Below are 21,551 nucleotides of genomic sequence, written 5' to 3'. Positions count from 1 at the left end.
GGACTACGCGACTTGGAAGTGAAATTTTTGAGGTACCCATTGTAGGGAACATACGCGATTATATTTCTGAAGAAGTAGTTCCAAGTGAACTTCTCCTGTTTATAAAATTTGTTAATGCTTGCGATGCAACCCTACAAAGAGGATTTTTTGTTTGCGTCATTCGTCCAATTACATGACTTTATCCTAAAGTGCTACAGCAAGTATCTACTCAATTGGAAGTTCGACTGTGAATTTCAGGTGACTAACCAGAAATTGAAATTCTACGCCTACTAATATGGATGTCAACATGGAACCTATGGATGGAGTTTTTGATGATATCATTATCTCTAGTTTTTCTACAATCCCATTTCTTCGTTCACCAAGTCTTAGTCCTACTTCGGATATATCTACTTTTTGGGATGACGAAATATTGCACATTGCATCCACTTGGAAATTTGAATCTGACCAGCTACCTCAGGTCTTCCCTACCTCCCTAGCCGTTCAAATGACCAATGTGGTCGATATTCAACTTGCTACTCTACCAGCTGATTATGACGGTGAAATTGAAGCACTTATTTACAATTTTCTTGTGTTTGACTTATCATCAGCTTTTATAGCACCCGACAATTTCTATACAATTAAAGGCCTCAATACTATGGAACTAGTATTACCTAAAGGTCAACCCCTTTATTTTTTGTACTCCTAGATCTTATTAATTTCCTATGAATTAGTTTTGGACGTCTTCGTACGCTCCAAACCAGAGAGGCATGGCTTCATTCCTTTCTTCAGTCACTACGTGAAGGAATTCAAGCTTTTATTGTTTCCTCCGGTGACCAATGGTGGTTACAGACCTATCTGGACCTCGAAGAGGGACTCTTGCATTTTTGGCCCTTAGTTTTAGAATCCCGCATAGGACTTTTCGAACCTTGAAATGACTACCCCAAGGGAACTCTCATGATAGTAAACCTTACAGTGTACATATTCCTTTCATAATATATTTTTTAAACTTAGTTTATACCTTAATTATTATTATCTAAAGTTGAGAGACATTAGTTCTTATCATCTACTATTTAGAAACATGGATGGATTACAGGTTTATATTCCATTTGTGATGTAATGTTGGTTCACTTTTCTTGCAATTTATTGAATCTATCTGTTTGTAGATATCCTGCATACGTATGAAACAGTGCTTCCTATTGTAGAGCCTCCTACATTTCGTTTTATTATTAGTTTTATTCCTATTTTCATTATTATTATTATTTTAATATTTTATGGTTATTTACACATGTGTTCTTACGATTCAGCAACGTTGCAACTTTGCTTCGGGACGAAGTAACATCAGGTGAGGCGAATGTATCTGAACTCTTTCACTCAGACATTTTTCAGTTACAGAGGTAAAATGAAAATGTTCCTCATCCTACTACTGTTCGCATTGATTTCATCCACTCCTACAATGAAGCTTATGCCAGGGGCATATTGGAAACAACTCCCCAAAGTAACACTCTACAAAGGAAGCGTTCCACTTACCTATACAGAGGCATTACCACCCCCTGTGGCAGTGGATCAGGCTTTTCTAAAACCAGTACGAGATGATCTTACAAACAAAGTGGATGGATATCATGTACACCAGGTATTTAACAAACTGATGAATCTGGTAAGTTACTATCAACTTACATTTATGAAACATTTAAATAATAGTCAACTTGATTTTCCCCCTTATGCAGAACATCTTAACAAGGGAAAAAGAAGTTTAGGATTAAATTTCATCGGAGAATTCGCAAATTGGTGTTGTGGCATCATTAGCGAACAACAATTTCAGAAGTTACTCATAAATGAACAGACTCTAAATGCAGAAATATATAAAATCACCACGAGTCTGAAACATGAGCACCAACAAGTTCATCTGCTAAGGTCTCAGGTTCAAGAAACAATTTCTCAAACAAATGAATCCTTAATCGAAACCCAAACTCAATTAATTTCTTTAAAGAGCAAAATTAAAGACATATCTCACGAACTGATACAAACTGAGAATGGCACAATATATAATCAATACTTGCTGGCGTTAAAAACATTGATTCTACATCAATTAATATTAAGAAACAACAGAGATATGGAACTGAGGGAATTAAGAATGAACTGTTTTTCACATAAAATTCCTATAAGCTTAATTGGGCCTCAGATTTTGAAACGAGATTTAAAACAAATGCAATTCACACTGAACAAAAATGGTTATCAACTAGCGATTCCTATTTCTCATCTCATGCGATACTACACAATGCCTTTAGCTCACTGTTTATTCACTTCAAATCAAATTTCAGTAACACTCAAAATTCCAATAATTAGATCAGGCGATACACCTATTTTAGAAGAATTTCTAACGGTACCATTCAAATGGGGAAACAGTACTTGCAATATTATCCATCCCCCCTTATTTTCAGCTACAAATCAAAAGTCTATCAGATTACTATCTGGTACATTTCTATCTACATGCGATCCTCACAACTCACCTATGTGTTATATTCCGAGATATGGACATGACGCCACTCTGGGAAGCTCGTGTGCCCAGAAGATACGACAGGGAGCCACAATACAAGACAACACAAGAACTGGCGGGACACTGCATGTTTCAGTGCTATGCAGGAAACAATGTAATTATCACGGAAGTAGCTCCGGATCATTACGTCATCACAAACCTACTGTCCCAGATAACAGGTCTAAGGAACCTTTCCAACTTGAAACTCTAGAAAACGGATCTGGTGCTTTCGAAATAATATTACCTTGCCACTTATCTTTATCTATAACTAAAGATACCTTCATACCCAGAACTTTCCCATGTTCAAGTAAGACCAGTGACCAACTAAAGTTTTATCACATTTTGCCAGGGGGAAAATACCCACTATGAAAATTGACGTTTTATTCGCGGGAGCCAAATCAGCAGAATTCAAATATTTCAATGACTGTGTTTAGATACATCTTGGCCTAAAAAGATTCCATTTTTAAAGATATCTACACAAACAGAAGACTTCCCCGACAAAGATGACAAATTAATTAATCTCAATGATTTACCTTTTCCTTCATACCCCGAGAATAATCGATTACGAACAACTATTATATTCTTCTGGAATATAGGTCTCACCTTGATTATTACTTGGATCACATATAAATACCGGTTGTTAACCAGTCAAGTCATAGCACTAAAATTAAGAATGTAGAAGCTCTCAACTCAAATTCTAGTGCTCTTGACGACGTACTTATTTATATAATCATTGTCCTAGTAATGTTGTTAACTTTACTGGATAACCAAGCACTTCAAATTGCGTTGTTGCAATACGACCACCCCTAATGAACAAACATGTCACGCCAGAAATAATCCAGTATTCTTTATAAACGACGAAGTCCTGAGACTATCTCAACCTCCTATTAAACCACCTAGACCCTTACCCCGAAGACATACTTTAGGACAAAATCCAGTCCAACTTAATGACCGCATGACTAGCCATAATGCTGATACTCTTCATGACTAACATTAACAATTCCAACGGATTATCCATGCAAACATTTATCTCCTCTGGTCTGTATATAAACCAAACAGATCCTCCAATCTTATAAGAAACTTCGATTCCCTTAATATATAAATTAAAATATACACCCCTAACTTCAATTTACTTAGATTGGGAAAAATTACCCACTTCTCTTGGAAACACTTCCATATCTACAGATACAGCTCTTCAAGGGTGGAGTTATTATAGACCTACGAAAACCCACATCAGAACATTGTTGTTACAGGATAGTGACATGGATGAGATTGATCACAGAATTCAAGAATTCCCAGCCAAGAATTGGATAAATATCAATGTCTTACCAATAAGAGATTCACCGGACTTATTCCCACTTATCATATCTTCCTGCCAAACAAAAATTCCCCATCCTGCTCTACTTCCCTTCCTATTATTACATCAACAACTAATGGAACTAAAACGTAAGATTAATGTTTACAATTATACTTTATCTGTTCCCTTAAATAACCTTGGTCAGTACTATAACTTGGCAATAATGGAATGCACCATTAGTTCTACTACTACCCTAATGGCTCTTAAGATTCCCCTAGTACGAAAATCTGCACACTACACAACTTACCAAGTTAAAACCCTGCCATTTCAGAATTATGACCAAACTTGTAACCTCTTCTAACGTCATATTTAATGCCAAAGAAAACATGTTCTATAAAACTTCCTGCTCCCTTTCTCAGGATACTCTCTGTTTTATAACACCTCAACATAATATGTATTCCCCTGAAAATATATGCCTACTGGCCATATTCGAAAATAACGTCATGAGACAAGTGAAACATTGCCCTCTACAATGTAAGGAAACCCCAAAGACGGTTTACCCTATTCATTTAAACGTCTCCACCTACCTCTTGATAACCCCCTCTTTACGAAGAAATAAAAGTAAAATGTGAAAGCATCTTATTTAGTTTCCAACGCCAATCACCTTTTGGCACCCTCATAATTCAACTGGGATGTCATTGTAATTTATGTGTCCGAAAGTCATGTTTTCAAGTCCAATTTCCTTGTATCCTACCCAATCCAACGAAGGCACAAATATCTTTAATTCTGCCCATACATTGGATAGATTATACACGGGCGAATCACTCAAACTTTCTATGTAACTCTGAACTTCATGAAGATTACACATGCAAAATTAACCTTCACTCAGTTGATACAGAAATAAAGGATAACAATCCCAACATTTATCTCATAATTGGGCTACTATACCTCTCGGGAATCACAATTACCTTCATATCATGGATCCTATATTGCATCTATTTCAGAAAACAACCTTCGCGACACTAAGTAAATAAATCGGTTGCCATGAGGCAAACTCAACTAGAACCACCTACATATGAAGCTCCGAAGGCACCGCACATATATGAATGTATCCTAGGCTAGGATTGACATATCGATGAATACTAATAGTTTTTTTTGTTCCAGATCCCAAATATTTCTCTACAGGGAACCACCACCCCGCTCATTTCTTCAGAACTCCAGTCCAAGGGATGAAGAAGATGATAACCTAAGATTGTTCACTCACCAATCCCCTGGTCCAAGTCAATCCGGACCAGATCCCCATCTATATCTAATTTGAACTTCAACACACCTGTTTGATAACATCAGGATAAATCACCTCAACGTTTGAAACCTCTCAACAAGTGATAGGAACTTCCCCAAGCGAAACACCCTGGATGTGCGACGTTAAAAATTGTAAAGCAAGAACCTCCTCTATTGATGTATAGAAATAACAATTTGTCTCGTGACAACAGAACTAACCCTATGTTTATGTTGAATCGGGTTTAACCAATGAATTGTAATCTACACCTATGAAACAAATATTATATACAGCATTTAGTTAGGAGTAGGAATTTATTTTAGAGTTTTTTTTCTTTTAAATTTTGGTTTTAGATTGTACTAAATTTTTTAATTTTTAAATTTTAATTTACCCTCAACCTTTTGTACAGGGACCACCCATGTCTATGTATAACAGTCGCGTACGCATATTATGGTGTACCATGTGCTTGTTCCAATTTTATTGTTTTCATATTTTAATCTATTTACATATATACGAGGGTACCTCATTTAAAGATTAGCTCATATAGATGGAGACCATCTAAGATCAGGTGAGGTGAGTTGTAAGGATGGATTTTCAACCATTCCTTACAACAAACCAGATTGATATAAAATACATTTTATATTTCATAAAATATCTGAACTCATCGTATTTGACTTGGTGCTAGTCTTAACAATACTGGAAGTCTAGTTTATTATGTGCAAATCAGCGTGCCACCACGAAAGCATACAGTCTCTGTCTCTTGGCGAATCAACGGCATGGGAAGAGGATAAGTCCAATTCATTGGCCAAAGGCCATGGTTGGAATAAAGGGGAGTGGCTAACCCACAAAAGGGTGAACTATTAGGAAACAACTTCAAGGTTCTCTGAAACAAGGAAAACCGTGATCTAGTGATTCCCAAATATGGATAATTGCTCTAGGACTAAATATGGGAATCTGGTGATTACCCATCATGAGCTATTGAGGAAATGGACTTACGTACAAAGAGCCACTGAGATCGAAATGACTTTGAAAGGGCCACTGGTAAGCCAAAGGACAGGGAGACACTTTGCTATAAACACCCCCCCAAATAAGGAACAGGAGGCCAGTCCAGAGAAGTTGCTGCTCGATGCCAGACTGCACCAGAAAATACCTCTGAGTAAGGTAAATGGTACTTCACTTTATTTTGACTTAGCCTAAATCTTGGATAGTCTCCAGCAGAGATATTAGGGACTTAGCTAGTTTAGGATAGAAACATAGTAATACTCTAACGAATGTAAGAACTCTGTCTAATAAACCGTAAGATATATGATAGAATGTTTTATATTTTAAAGTCCTTAAGTATTGCAGCTACATACCCCACGTAACGACCCTCACGCCCCAAAGGATCGTTACAGCTCAAAAAAGCACTGCGGGGACAACGGTTTCAATCGGACGATGATGTCAAAAAGTGTGTGCGCAATTGGTTCCATCAGCCAAAGGAGTTTGAAGAGCATGCCATTTTGCGACTAGTGTCACAATGGCATAAATGCCTAAACAGTGGCAGACAATACTTCTGAGGTTCGTTACGTAAGTACTGTACAACATCCTCTGCCTCATTATTTATTGACTGAGCCTCATATTTAAGGACATGAAATCAAGTAAAACAAACACACTTTGTTGCACCTTTTCATGAGAATAGCACATTTATCCCCTTCTTAGCTCCTCTTTTATGCTTCAGCCCCTTTTATCTTCCTTTTCTTTTATCTTTTGTTAAAAACTGGAAAGAAAAATACACGATTTTCACTCTCCTTGAGCAGCTACATAAAATCCTACAGTCTCATTTTGTAGAGCAGAACAAGAGCTATAAAATAGAGTAATATAATCATTGCAGCCCAAATAGTTCCCAAGATAATGTAGTTTCTCCACATATAAGGATCTCCTGAGCTTAAAAAGTGAGCAACTTACATTCAAAAACAAAGAAATATTGAGCCCGTCCATGGGTATTCTTTGTGAGCGTCCCCTCATCAATTTCATCTACTCACTCAATCTCATTGTCACAATCAACCAAAAGTGGCAGAAAAGGAAAATTAAATAACAAAAATTCAAAACTTATTTAAAGAGTATGAGTATGTACGAGGAGCACTCAAAAAGTAATGCCCCACATTTTTTTCCTCAGCTAATGTTTAATTGACGTTAATGATATTGCTACAGAATATTGTTGTATGTATCCTCTACACATGTTATTTTTCAACATAATCCCCCTTCACTGATACGGCCTTACGCCACCTTGGAACTAGGGCTTGTATGCCATCCCTGTACCAGCTTGCGGGCTGTTTCTTCAACCATGTTTTTGCAGCACGAACCACACTCTCATTGTCCTCAAATTTCACACCATGCAGTACATCCTTCATTGGCCCAAAGAGATAGAAGTCGGAAGGAGCGAGATCAGGACTGTAAGGAGGATGGGGGAGTACAGAGAACCCCAATCTGGCGATTGCCTCAGTGGTTTTCAGGCCCGTGTGTGGTTTTGCATGCAAAAGCAACACATCCTTCACATTTCTGTCTGGTCTCACTCTCCTGTAGTTTCTTCAGTTGCTCCAACATGTTGATGTACCTGTCAGAATTTACTGTTTCACCTTGGGCCAAAACATCAACAAGAACAACCCCAAACATGTGCCCAGAACACTGCGATCATCCCTTTACCGGCAGAGGCTGTTGTTTTGAACTACTCTCTTGGTGATTGTGTGTGGTGCCACTCCATTGATTGTTTCTTTGTCTCTGGTTCATAATGGTGTGCCCACAACCCGTTTGTAAATATTCACCACACTTTCGTTCTCGGCCACCAAGAATTAAATTACCGCTCTCTGTTTGTAACGAGTGACACACAGACCCGATATTTTTACTCACCGCTACACTGTTACCGCCTATCGGTTGACCGTGAAACTCTGAACACAAACTAAGGAAGCATCATAGTCGGACTGAGGAACAGACACTTCGATATCTTGAACCAGTAATGAGAAAAAAATGTGGGGCATTACTTTTTGAGTGCTCCTCGTAATAAACACTTTAGAACTAAATTGTGAATATACGAGGGGAAGTCAAAAATTATCCGCACTTTCACCTTAACTTTTCTTAGGTTGGCTGTACTGCCTTCAGTGTTCATGTGCTAAAAGGTGGTACTCTTGTGGTTATGAGTTCGAGGTTGGATCACTGAGGCTCTGTCAAATGCTTATGCAACCGCTACAACAATGGAAACTTTTCTCCCCGTATTGTACTGAAAGCCTGCAAGGAATTTCAGTCCCTGACACACCTTCAGACCAAAGAATCAAATCACAGCCAGCAGAGCAGCCAAGATTACTCTGTAACAAAAGAAAGAAAAATGGAGCGATTAAGATCACACTTCAGCCGGGCAACCATAAGAGCACCACTTTTTAGCATGCGAGCACTGAAGGCAGTGCGGCCAACCTAAAGACAATTATAGCAAAAGTGCGGATAATTTTTTACTTCCCCTTGTAATGAATTTTAAAAGCTATATATTTTTCACACTTTCTTTTGTAAAACTGTAAAAAACACGCAGCTTGGTTTGCAACTGCTAAGTCAAGAATTTATGAAAAACACCCACTACACTGATGAGAGGATAAGTGTCAGGTGAAAACTAACCTCAAACCTATTCTCAACAACATACCTGAGCAGCCCTCAAGGTATTCTGCGTGGATCCACCTGCAGTGTACTCCACTTTGTACTTTGTAATTAGTTCATTATACAATGGTATATGTTGGTCTTCTGCTAATATTGCGTTGTTAGGTTTCATGTCATACTTCTGTAGGAGATCTTGATCCGCCACAGCAGAGATATCCAAGAGAGGATTCCCTAATCCAAGCACCAACCCTTCCCTAAAAGAAAATTTTAACATTATAAAATGAAGTAGACTAAAATATATACGTCAAAAAAAGGCCGATATTTTTTAAAAATCAAGAAAATGATAGAAGAAATTTATTGCGATTGATAAACAAGTACATACCTTGGCTATTTTTCGACATAGTCACCATTAACCTCCAGACATATCTGATAGCGTGGCACAAGCTTCCCTATACCCTCTGCGTAAAAATCTGCTGCCTGAGAGTGCAGCCAGTCCAGAACTGATGTCTTGAGCACGTCACTGTCGTTGAAACGCTGCGATGCAAGCCACTTTTTCAGGTGAAGAAAAATAAAGAAATTGCTAGGGGCAAGGTTGGAGCTGTAAGGGCAATGACTGAATAGTTCCCATTGAAATCTTTCAATTGTCTCAACAGTACAAGCAGCTGTGTGTGGGCAGACATCATGGATCAGAAAAATTCCAGAGCGTAGCATTCCTCTCCGCTGATTTTGGATGGCATGTCACAGATTTTTCAGTGATTTGCAATACACCTGTGCTGTAATTGTTCATCCTGGTTCCAAGAATTCCACAAAAATCACACCCTTTTGGTCCCAAAACACGGTTGCCATGATTTTGTGAACTGATGGTGTTCGTTTGAATTTCTTCGCTTTAGAAGAACCAGAGTGCCGCCATTGCATTGACTGCTGCTTCGACACCCCAGTGGCGTACGATATCCACCTTTCATCCCCCCTCACTATGTGTGAAAAGAGGTGATAAATATCCTCCCCCCAGCAGGCTAAAAAAATCACATGCAGCTGTCCTTCTTTGCTCTTAGTGAGCGTCTATCAGCATTTTTGGTATCCACCTCGCACACAGTCTGTGATACCACAGGCTGTCAGTCACAATTCGATGCACTGTTTTCGCAGACACTTCTGGAAACTCTTTGGGAAGTTCAGATATTGTGAACCGGCGATTGGAACGCACTTTCTCGTTAAGGCATTCCACCAGATCATTGGTCTGAACACTAGGCCTTCCGCTATGCTCATCATCATGGACACTTGAATGCCCTTCCCGAAACTCTTTGCACCATTGCCTGACCTTCCCTTCACTCATCACTGTCGGTCCATAAATGGCACACAATTCTCGATGGATGTCAGCTGCATACTGCCCTTTGGCGTTCAGAAATCGTATGACAGATCTCACTTCACATTTGGCGGGATTTTGTATTACGGCAGCCATTTCACCTTACTGCTACTCGCACATATGCAACCCCACTCTCACGATTCTCTCTGTTGCAAGCACAGAATACTAGGGCATGCTCCTGCGCATACTCAACTTCATCAGTGTTGGTGGAAGTGTATGGTGACCATGTGCTAGCTGTGCGAACGTGTCAGAAGTGGTGATTTCATCCTGGAAGACCAAGAGCGACCTGGACAGCCAAAAAAATTTGAAGATGAAGAATTGAGAGCATTGCTCAATCAGGATTCGTGTCAAACACAGGAAGAACTTGCAGAAGCATTAGGCGTTGATCAAACAACAGTTTCCAAACGCTTGAAAGCCATGGGAATGATTCAAAAGATGTCACATTGGGTTCCACATAAATTGAAAGACAGAGACGTTAAAAGACGAGAAACCATTTGCGAATTGCTGCTTCAAAGACAGAAAGGAAAGGGGTTTTTGCATCGCATTGTTACTGGCGATGAGAAGTGGATCCATTACGAGAACCCGAAACGACACAAGGCCTGGGTGAAGCCAGGTGAACCAGGTCCATCACAACCGAAACGAGATATTCACTGTGCAAAGGTTATGCTGTGCATATGGTGGGATATGAAAGGTGTGGTGTACTATGAGCTGCTGCAACCGGGTGAAACTATTAATGGAGAACGTTATCGACGACAATTAATGCGTTTGAAGCAAGCTCTGGCCAGGAAACGACCAGAATGGGAGAACAGACATGATAAACTTATTTTTCAACATGATAATGCTCGCCCACATGTTGCAAAACCAGTCAAAACCTATTTAGAAAATGTCGGATGGGAAGTTTTACCCCACCTGCCGTATTCACCAGACGTTGCTCCTTCGGACTACTACTTGTTTGATTGCATGAATAACGATTTGATTGGACAGCGGTTCACTTCTTCAGAAGATATCGAAAAATGGGTCTCTGACTGGATCGCTTCAAAGGATGAGGACTTCTTTCGCCACGGAATCCGTAACTTGCCTGACAGATGGGCGAAAGTGGTGGCTCGCGATGGGCAATATTTTTCTTAAGGTATTTATGTATTTTGTGTTTGAACTACAGCTTCAATGTGTGCGTAACAACCGCACGAATTAATTCCTAGACCAAATATATATATATAAAAATGAAAGAGGAGAGAAGAAACACTCACCGGACACAGAAAAAATTCAAATTTTTGTGATGGTATGTCACATCTTCAGGAGTAGAGGTAAAGGTAAAATTTGGAAAACACATGTTATGGAAACCGGCAGGGCACATAGGAACAGTGTAACAATAGGGTGTGCCTTCTTTTTTAATGTTTTAATTGCACAAAGGATTTTTAGAGTGAAGATCTTACAGTAATAGTTTTAACAAATAATAGAGAACATGGAGGAAGCAAAGGGTTTAGAAGTGTTTTCCAAATTTTACCTTTACCAAATTTGTAGTTTCCTTTTTCCTGACGAATGATATGATTTGACGAGGCTATGGTATATTTCGGATAGCCAAGAAAAAGACCTGAAGAATTAATATATGTATGTGCATTGTGTTTTGTTTTTACATTACAACATTACAACTATGTCACAGGGGAGACTTGCTTTAGCATTACATGATTCAAATGACCATGGCAGAAGCAAGTATCATGTGTCATTGAGATTTTTAAAAATTATATGTATTTCTAACATGTTATGGATGGTGTTCTAATGAAAGTATTGGCATAGAACTTTTATTAGTGAGCATTGCTTAACATACTTGATGCACCTAAAACACGGCCATGAAAAAATAGGCAGGTGCCAGAAGTTCGTGTTGTTGCCACGTTGGAGGACAACCCTGTGTGTTCGGAGGTTTTAAGAGAATGAACGATCTCGTTGTAGAATTGTAGAGCTGGTATCAGTAGTGCATGTAATACAAACTGACAGTATTTGCTCGAAAGGTCGGGGATAACACAAAAGTGTCCCAGGGGAGAGATCTGTCTGACACTCGAACCAGGCAACGCAGCCTGATTGGGAACCAGCAAATTTTGTCCTGCTCTGGCTTTGCTTTTCTTACATGTGGCAGCTGTGAGTTTATGGTACCCTCCAGCTAACAAAATTAGATAACTATTGGTGAGCCCAACTTAAGAGTTCAGTATGGGGCTTATGGGGACAGTGTTGCCGCATGGTGCGCAGTGGAAGGAGGCTCCAGCGTGCATCGAACTTCTGTTGTAGTACACGCCGCAACAAAAGTTAGTGATTAACGGAACGGGTACTGTTCAATGCAAGAACACAAATCCTTTCGCCATGATTTGATGGGAAGCTGTTCTTTCATGCGGCTGTGGTACAGAGTAATGACGGTTCATGGAGGGAGATTTGCAAATAACTGTTCCCGAATATACTTGTCATACGTCTTGTTGTCCATTTCATCGTGTACGTTGGCCGTGTTTTTTCCCTTTAAGTCCACTTTTTGCACAGAAAGGCTAATCGGGACTGGACCTACAGTTTAAACTAGGATCAGAACCACTATATGCCTCCAAAGGGTATCAAACCAGGACGTTACCACTGTGCCATCGGAGAGGCCTGTTTCACATTTATCGGCACACTGTCTTGTTTGAGACAAAACCGTGTTCATTACCGGCATGCACCAAAGCAAATCTCTCCCCCCGACCTGTAAGTGCTCGCAAACGACTCGTAAGGCCGCACAGAAAGTCTTGTTGTGTTAAAATTGGACTTAAAACTCAATCAATCAATTATTAGTAGAGGTGTGAAATAAAAGGAGTTCTATTGTATTTTTACTCATATGAAGGATAATTACAGAAAGGAGACTGACATTCTTTTAACTATCTAGGAAAAATGGCTCGATCATTTTTTTTACCTTTTAATATAACGCTCTCAATACTTTTCATAATACTTAGTCATCATTTTGGGAGAGGCAAGTGAACCTCCTCCCGAAAAATCCGGGAATGTATTATATACAATGTGCCTGGGAAGTTTCGCCGCACATCGCCTCATATTAAAGTTATATTCGAAGTCGTTGGATTTTGCGTACCTCTTGACGTTTTTTCTGCTCGTTTGGTGTTGCAAGAGGACCTTTAATCGCTTCGCTATAAATTTTGTAAACAGTTTTGAACGAAATTCCAGTCGTTTCAGCATTTTCGCTTGCAGTCCAACTAACACTTTTACCGGGATTTTTCTGCTTGAAGTATATTTATATTTATTACAATTTGTCTCTCTTTACTTGTAAGACTCTGGACACTTTTATGCTTGATAATACCACCCCTTGCCATTTTGCTTTTGTAGAATAATTATAATAATAAATTCCTTCAAGAAATACCCAAAATGAGAAAGCGCGTACGCAAACAACAAACCACTTGACCCCCGACAGAAGCCACCTATTCACGAACTTTTGCCTGGCCATTCTCCGCCCCCTTCCCTCTTCCCAACACGTGTTTGCAGCAAGTGGCAACCGTCGGACGGCTGTTAGTTTTAACTCCCCAAATCGCGGTAAACACAAGAAAGGAAAACGTCTTTTTTTGATGGTCCGAATTGCAAAAGAAGGTGTAAACCATGAAAGCCTTACATTTCCTCTGGTTTTTGCTCATTTATTATTTTCTCTTCGAATGATAACGACTTTTGTTTCTGACAGAAACACACTTGTTTAGGGGTGGTGATCTCAAAAGTAAAAGCCCATAAGGGCCCATACTGAACTCTTACCTTGGGCTCCACTATAGTAGAATGTCCTTTCAGCCAAGCTACACAATTCTTGTATGGTATTTTAGGCCATATTAAACATGGACCCCCCCCCCCAAATCCCTGCTTCCTTTACTGTTACTACTCTTTCCCTTTTCCCTTCTTATTCGTATTTTTACTGCATACCATTGTTGCCAGTTGCAGGTGCAAGTGATGATCAATACCAAAGTAGAGGTGGTGGTACGTGATGTTATTCAGTTTATTTCTCACAGAGACAAACACAAAGTGAAACAGCATACTGTAATGTTAATTTTTCATGTTCTGAATAGTGTAATGTACATTTTCCTACCATGTTTTGTCACAAAAGAATTCAAAATAAATACTTGAACACAAAATGTACAGTTCATTACTGAGAGACTTACTAAAGTCTGAATTATCCTGGAAGATTTGCAAAATCATCGAAAATTGATGAATTCTCCTGTACAAATTGGACAAGAAAAAAATGACTATTGTGAAGGTGTAAACTTAATATTCTCATAACTACTACATAAATCTACTATTAGAAAGGAAATGTTTGTTTTTTCGTGTAATAAGTATAGTTCTTAATTAAAATTTAGGATTATATTCACCATTTTAACACAGAAATTCTATTTTATATACTGTTTTTAATTCCAAAATGTGCCCAGTTTTTGTACACAAATATTAATCTTTTATTCACCATAAATATGTTGCCCTGTGCATACAATATTAAAAATGGTAACATCAAATTATTAGATAATTTAAAAACTTTGAAAGGCATATAATGGTTAGGTAAAACAGTATATCAATGTTCTTCTTAAATGTTCGCAAAACCACTTTTTGTAGATGCAAAATAATATAATACAATTATTTTTAGTGGTTTTTATTTTTGCTTGTGACGTTTCCCAGGACTATTTCAAGCTTACACCACACACTACACACATCCTCACATAGCTAGTCACTCTACACTTTTAATTCTTGGGCCGGAGTGGCCTTCCTAAAGAACGCTCTACTGGTAACAGCATGAATAACTACACAATACATTGTAATATAGGTCCCAGGTTCGATAGGTAGTGGAGGCACATAGTGGTTCGTATCCCACTATAAACTGTAGGTCCAGTCCCGATTAGTCATTGTGTGTATAAAGTGGACTTAAAACAATTCAATCAACATTCTAATATATAACCCTCCATTGGTATATGTGTTAGCGCAGCGCTCACTCTGGGATATATATGCGTAATTGTAAGTTTTTGAGGCCCAGATAATGATATCACTTTCTGGTTTTGTGTAGCTGTAATTTGTAATGTCTATGGTCAGATGGTACCAGTTATTTGTTGAGCCATTACTCTCAGTCTGCACAATCCATATTTTGTGAGCACCACGTTCACACGTATACCAACCTCGTCACAATTTTCTGAAAATGTATTTCATTTCTGCCACACAAATCAATCTCCTTATGATGATGAACCTATTATTACGTGTTCTTTTCTTCAATATACTGGATGGGATCGAACTACGAAGTAGAATGTATGTCTCTTTTGTTAACAAGTAATAGCCTATATTGTTGAATTTATTAGTAAAGTTTGGCAAATTAGTTAAAATCAAAAGTAAATTCCGAATAAAATTATAAACATTGTCTTATTCTTGATAACTTGCCTCTCATAATAGGTAATCAGTAATATTACAATAGAAGAATATAATTTTCTTATCATGCAATAAATAAGACATATTTTAACTTATAAGTGATATACTTTAGACAATACATTCTCATAAACTGTTTTCAATATGATTATTGCAAAAAGAAATTTGAAAAAAATTACAAAAAACAAAAAATTCACATGCGAGTGTAACGCTAACCGTGTACCAACTGTGTTACTCTGGAACACACATACCAACGGAGTGTTAAAATTCAGATAGCAACACTGCAAAAATTTATAGTGGCATGTTTATTCTGATTTAATAATACGTGTGATGCACAAACATGAAAAACATGAACTGTACTATTTATTATTTTTTAAAAAAAAATAAAGGTAATTAAAACTTTTCTACCCCTAGTTACATATATTTCCTGTAATTGGAGATTCTCTCCGTAGGAAGCAAACTAATAATTAAAAAAATAAAAATATGTTCAAAAATGATTTTCAATCAAAATATAATCTTTTTTCAGCCAGAGTTAGATGCCCATCATGTAGAAAACATAAGGTTCTCACTTATTCCACACTAACTAATGTCCACCATTGATGTGTATATCATTTTTCAAAAAGAAATGTCACATGTTGTAATGCAAAAAGTTGAAAATAATCAACAAGTTAATGAACAGTTTAAATTATGAATGGTAAGCTTCTCAAGGAAAGAATCATGTAGCTACAAATCCAACACAATTTCGAATTCTGTGAACACTAAGTAGCGATTTCGGCTAGTCTAGTTTACGTCCTTCCTGCGCACTCCTTGCCCGTTCACAAAACTGTGCTAGCAGACAGCCGGCGCTCGTCTCATAGGGTAAGTAAGTTTTTCTTTTTACACTTTCTGTCTCTAACCATTCACGGGAACGAGGTATGCCTATGAGGTTAGGTTAAGTTCCATTAGCATTCATTTCACCCCTAAATATGTGCATCATCGAAAAATGTCCTCAGTACGTTCAATCACGCATATCCGGACAACATCGGTTCTTCTCGATTTTCTCCTCCAGGAAATTTTTCCTCGCCTTGGGATTTAGTTTGTTGAATTCCTTATACAATAACCTTTCCAACGATATATGACACGTATTCTTTATGAAAAGGACGTAAACTAGACTTTTACCGCGATTTCTTTTAATGACAATAGAAGTCGTACCACAGCAGTAATAAACTGCAAGTTTTAAGTACAAGGGAAAATCCTAGTTGGTTGGTTCTAATAAATAATTGCTTAGAAAAGTGAGCATTTGCTATGTACAGATTAAATACATACTTAAAGCAATGCAGGTTGTAAAGGGTCAATTCTCAGATAGACATGTAAACAATATTAAGTTTACATAAAATAAATGGAAAACTGGACACAAGTTCCTATTGTTTTATTGCAATTTCATCATTCTATGAATGCAATTTTCACATGATTCGATTTCGATTTACGTCTGTTAACACATACTGCGGAGTTTTAGCGATTACTTAAGATTTTGTTCAATATATGCTTTTGTGGTTAGGTTAGGCTGGTCAGGTCTGGTTCTCTTAGCACTGAAATAAAGTCCCTAAATGGTTTCTACTAAGGTTCCAATTTACTTCCACATTCATTCCCACAAGTCTACGATATTTACTATCGCTTGTCAATGGAGAATACTTTGTCCATGGGAAGTGCGCATACTTCCGTAAGGTAATTTTCAAGGTCTTTTTTTCAACATAAATAACTTTTTTCGAATCCAAACAGTGCTCATTACTTTAAGGAAGGTTCAAATTTCGTGAGACAATGATTTCCAAAATTCTACAATAATTAGTCTATCTGCTAGGAGAATTTGAAAAAATCATAAAACAATCGGAACCTTTACCGAAAACTGTATCATTCCATTTAGACAACTTAGTGGAAACATGCTTTATGTTACACCACATATCCCAGCATGCCAAGGATAAAACATTATCTGCAAATAGAAAATTACTTAGAACCCTACAATTTTATTTTTCTTCCAACATGCATAATTCAGTTGTTGTTTTCTTTCCACACAATACTGTTTGGATACCCAGTCTGGGAAGAAAAGTCGGGAACATAAAATAAATTTTCATTGAGTGAAGCCTATGTAAACAGTCACAATAAAGTGGAAGTACTAAACAAATATTATTTGATCAGACATTTGAATTATGCATCCGGGAGATCTCTACAGGCAAATCGATTAGAACACCACATTTCTGACACATCCTTCAGTTTTAAATGGTTGGAATCGGTTATTTTACACAACATAGTACAAGTAGTACAAGGATGTAAACACTGTTAAATCTGCTAACAAAAATTTGACTATTTCTAGTTTGATTTTTATCTCACATTTACTATGTAAATAATAAATATTCCCGTATGTCATATGCATTTTCTACTTGTAGTTATCCATTCTGACTGGCTATCGTCCAAAATTCCGGACAATTACTTACCTGTCTTTGAAAGTGATTTGTAAATCTAACATCACGAACAGATTATATTTACGATTATGTCCTAGAAATAATAACAACAGGACAGGATATAATTAACATTTCAATGTTCAAGAAAAACAATCAACAACAAGCAAATAAAACATTTTGTGTTCTGTGCATTACTATACTTTCTACTTATCCCCATTCATTATATTACAATAAAGACGTGACACACTAAATCTAAGGATAATGTTCTTTACCGAACAAATTAACATGAATTTCCAACTACTGTAAACTTGCATGGTGTAAAATTATCTTTTCATACCTCAAAACTTGCGCCATGGTATTACACACGTGTAGAACTCAACACGAGGACCTTGAATGAGGGCCAAACATGACAACTCGCTTAACGACACAACTGCCGATCCTTATCAAAGAGAAGTCTACAGCTTGAACACTTTGAATTGAACGGAAACTTCTATTACTATGAGGGGGAGATCACACACTTTGCAAGTTGAGATAAGCGTTAGAGCAAGTTGGGCTTCTGCTTCTGCGTCGACGTTTTATTCGAAAGGGACTGGAGGGGTTACCACAGTTTAGTTTATTTGCGTCCAAGAACTACCGGTGTGTACAAATTACAGTGCATGGTAATACTACTTCACTTCTCTGGGATTTACGTTTTCTCGAAACAAGTCTTCGCATCGATGCATCTGGAAGTGGTGAAAGTTTCTGAAGAATAGACGAAACATTCTTAGTTGATTCGCCTTGGCTCACATCCCGTCCTGCTGCAGGCTGAACACCAGAGTTGGAAGCTTGGGAGGTAGTCTGAACACCAGAGGTGGAAGCTTGGGAGGTAGTCTGAACACCAGAGGTGGAAGCTTTGGGGTTAGCGCTTTCTTCATAACGTTCTCGCCCAAGGCACCTCTGTTTGTAGTTCGTGACATCGTACCAGCAAATAATTTAAAACTATTTTACGATTTGTTCGTATACTCATTTGGTTTTATATAAACAATAACAATTAGGCCTACATAGGACACTATAATGCCATTCTAAGAACATTCAGTGCTGTCCGGGGCTAGGTGCCAAACGTGTGTCCGGGGCTAGGGGCGACGTATGTACCCACAAACAATGCTACTAACTGTTTCCATAGGAATAAATTTCACCTTTGCAGCATACATCAACACACAACACATCCCTACCTTACTATTTACCATAATGATAACGTAAATTACTTACCAGTAAGTTCACTACGAACAATGACAATTCGTTTCCCGCCACAACAAATGTTCCACTTTCGGCAAAAAAGCACACTCCTACTTATTGCAACGCTCCACTCGGAGTGAAAGCCACATGCTTCTTACTATGGCGTGTACGCTGTTAGTCGCTACTACCGATAACAGACAGCTTCTGCCAACTGTCGCGAATAGGTAGAAATAGGTGGTGTCCGCGGCTGAGTGCCGTCCGGGGCTAGGGATCCTTCCCCTACATGTCAATACTTACATTACAATACAGTATTACATTAATAGATTTTACAAATACAAAATACATAGCCAAAAATTGTAAAGAAATTGGGTCTTACTCTGGTATTATATCAAAATCACGAAAAAATATAACATGAGAAGATATAGAACATTACAGCCTACTAGAAAGAGTTTACTGTAAAAAAAAATCGGATTTCCGAGTCCATTAGTTATTTTAGACTTGCTGTTGTATATAAACAAAATCTGCACACAATAACAAAAACTCATATTAAAAAAAAAATGCGTTTCATTCTACGTAGAAGTAGTATGTTGTTACGTAACCAAGAGTTGCGGTTACGCCCCTTTCGCATTTGCATGAAGCAATCAGCACCGCACAAATTAATAGTTTAGTTAAGTTTAGTTTATTTGCGTCCAAGGACTACCGTACCGTGTGTGTACAAATAACATTCATATAGGACATGTCAAGTCAATACAGGGCCGGCGGAAGGGAGGGGGGGGGCGAAACGTGCCACCGCCCAGAGCGGCAAAATCATTGAAGAGAAGAAGAAAATAAGCCTATTGAAAACTTGAAAGTTATAATATTATATTATATAACTTAGAAGTTAATATATGCCAACACACCGTTTTGAAGGAACATATCAGTAGTCTCACTTTAAAACCACTGTGTGCCACAAGGTGGGAAAACAGGTTCGATGCCTTAACTCCGTTGAGATATCAAGTGGGAGAGGTCTATGATGCGCTCTTTCAAATATTGGCGACAATAAAACTGTCCAAATGGTCGTACATGAGGCTCAGTGCATTGCAAATCGGTTGTGTGGCTTTACGCTTTACATTCCTTTGCTCACTAGTTATCTGGTAGTGCCCCCCCGCCCCAGGCCCATGTCGCACCCCCCAAAAGGTAGAACATCCTCCCCCCGTTTATGCCGAATTAATTACTCAAATTATTTTTGTCGGGCAAAATTTTCTGTAAAATAGGTATAATACCAGAGGTGCAACCACGATTTTTTGTCGGGGGGGGGGGGGCAAGTACCAGGATAAACGTACCAATAATAATAATAACAATAACAACAACAACATGAAAAATACAGTAGTAGTAGTAGTAGTATCAAAGACGTTATTATCCTCATAAATTACGCAAAAAGGTGGTAGAAGTCTGTGCTAAAGCATTTGTTTGGAACAAACTATTTGAAATATATTTTCAATGCCGTCAATTTCACATTAGCCAATAATGGAAACCAAGCACACAAACTGTATTTTTGAATGGCAGAAAATTAATGATAAGTGCATTCCGTAGATACATGTGTAACTTTCATGTACAACATATGTTTTACACGTATGCAACATGGAGCGACATAAAATAAGATAATAGGCCTACATATGCAACAAGCTAACACTAAATCGGGTACATATTGAAAGCTTATTCAATACAAATATACAACACATATTATGCAAATACATAGGGTGACCAGACATATACATTCAAAAAAGAGGACAGAATATGGTGAAAAAGGAGGACAAAGTCATAAAAAAGAGGACACCAAAAAAAAATGGCAACTCATTTTGTCATTACTCATAATTTAATCAATGCAAAAAAAACTACCAACATTTTGCTCACATATAATTCTGATGATATTTTCAATAATTTCTTCTTACCTTTAATCAACGAAAGCAATCTACTAATTAACACATGACAATCATAACTAAGAATATCTTTATTTTCAAGTACAGAATTTTAATATTTTTCCAATTCTTGGATATTAGATATCCCCATAAGTGAAAGCAAATGTAAGAGTAATCTTCGCTTTAACTTATTTCCAAAACAGAATTTAAACTTTAGGTAGTTTAGATTGGGTCAAGAAATGTGATTTTAATGCCACGAACATTTCTATCACTCTTTCAACAGCAAAGACAGAGCTCTTGCAATTTACCTCATATTCGTTTCTTCCATCCTTTAAAAACTGGATATTTTCTTGCAAGACCATTGATGAATTTACACTTTCGCTTCGTTATTTCATAAAAGTAAACTTAATAGTCAAAATTCTCACTACGCGTTTCTCTATCGCCTATGTATGACTCGAATCGAAATTGAACTGGCCGACATCTGTGACGGAGTGGGTGGCACACCGAGTCGGATCGCCAGAGGTGCCAGATTCGAATCCC

The 21,551-nt window shown here is 37.9% G+C and overlaps 1 protein-coding gene across 2 annotated transcripts in view; it reads right to left on the bottom strand.

Annotated features, from left to right (window-relative positions):
• Adk2 (Adenosine kinase 2) overlaps window positions 1-18,500 on the bottom strand; it is a 75,335-nt gene extending 56,835 nt beyond the window's left edge. Inside the window, exons 1-2 of one of the 2 annotated variants that reach the window (XM_083141492.1) lie at window positions 18,236-18,500; window positions 8,753-8,960 (exon numbers count right to left, since the gene is read on the bottom strand). In XM_083141492.1, the coding sequence (XP_082997618.1) occupies window positions 8,753-8,960; window positions 18,236-18,252 (225 nt within the window). In that variant the 5' untranslated portion in view covers window positions 18,253-18,500. Of the gene's footprint in view, window positions 1-8,752; window positions 8,981-18,235 lie in introns of those variants that run through there. The other variant, XM_083141491.1, reaches the window with a different exon arrangement.
• Window positions 18,501-21,551: the final 3,051 nt, after the last annotated feature.

The sequence above is a fragment of the Lepisma saccharinum genome, chromosome 20 (genome assembly GCF_977018435.1).
Source record: "Lepisma saccharinum chromosome 20, izLepSacc3.1, whole genome shotgun sequence".
Lineage (NCBI taxonomy): Eukaryota > Metazoa > Arthropoda > Insecta > Zygentoma > Lepismatidae > Lepisma > Lepisma saccharinum.
Note: the sequence above shows the minus strand (reverse complement) of the source record. Positions and strands in the feature narration are given on the sequence as shown.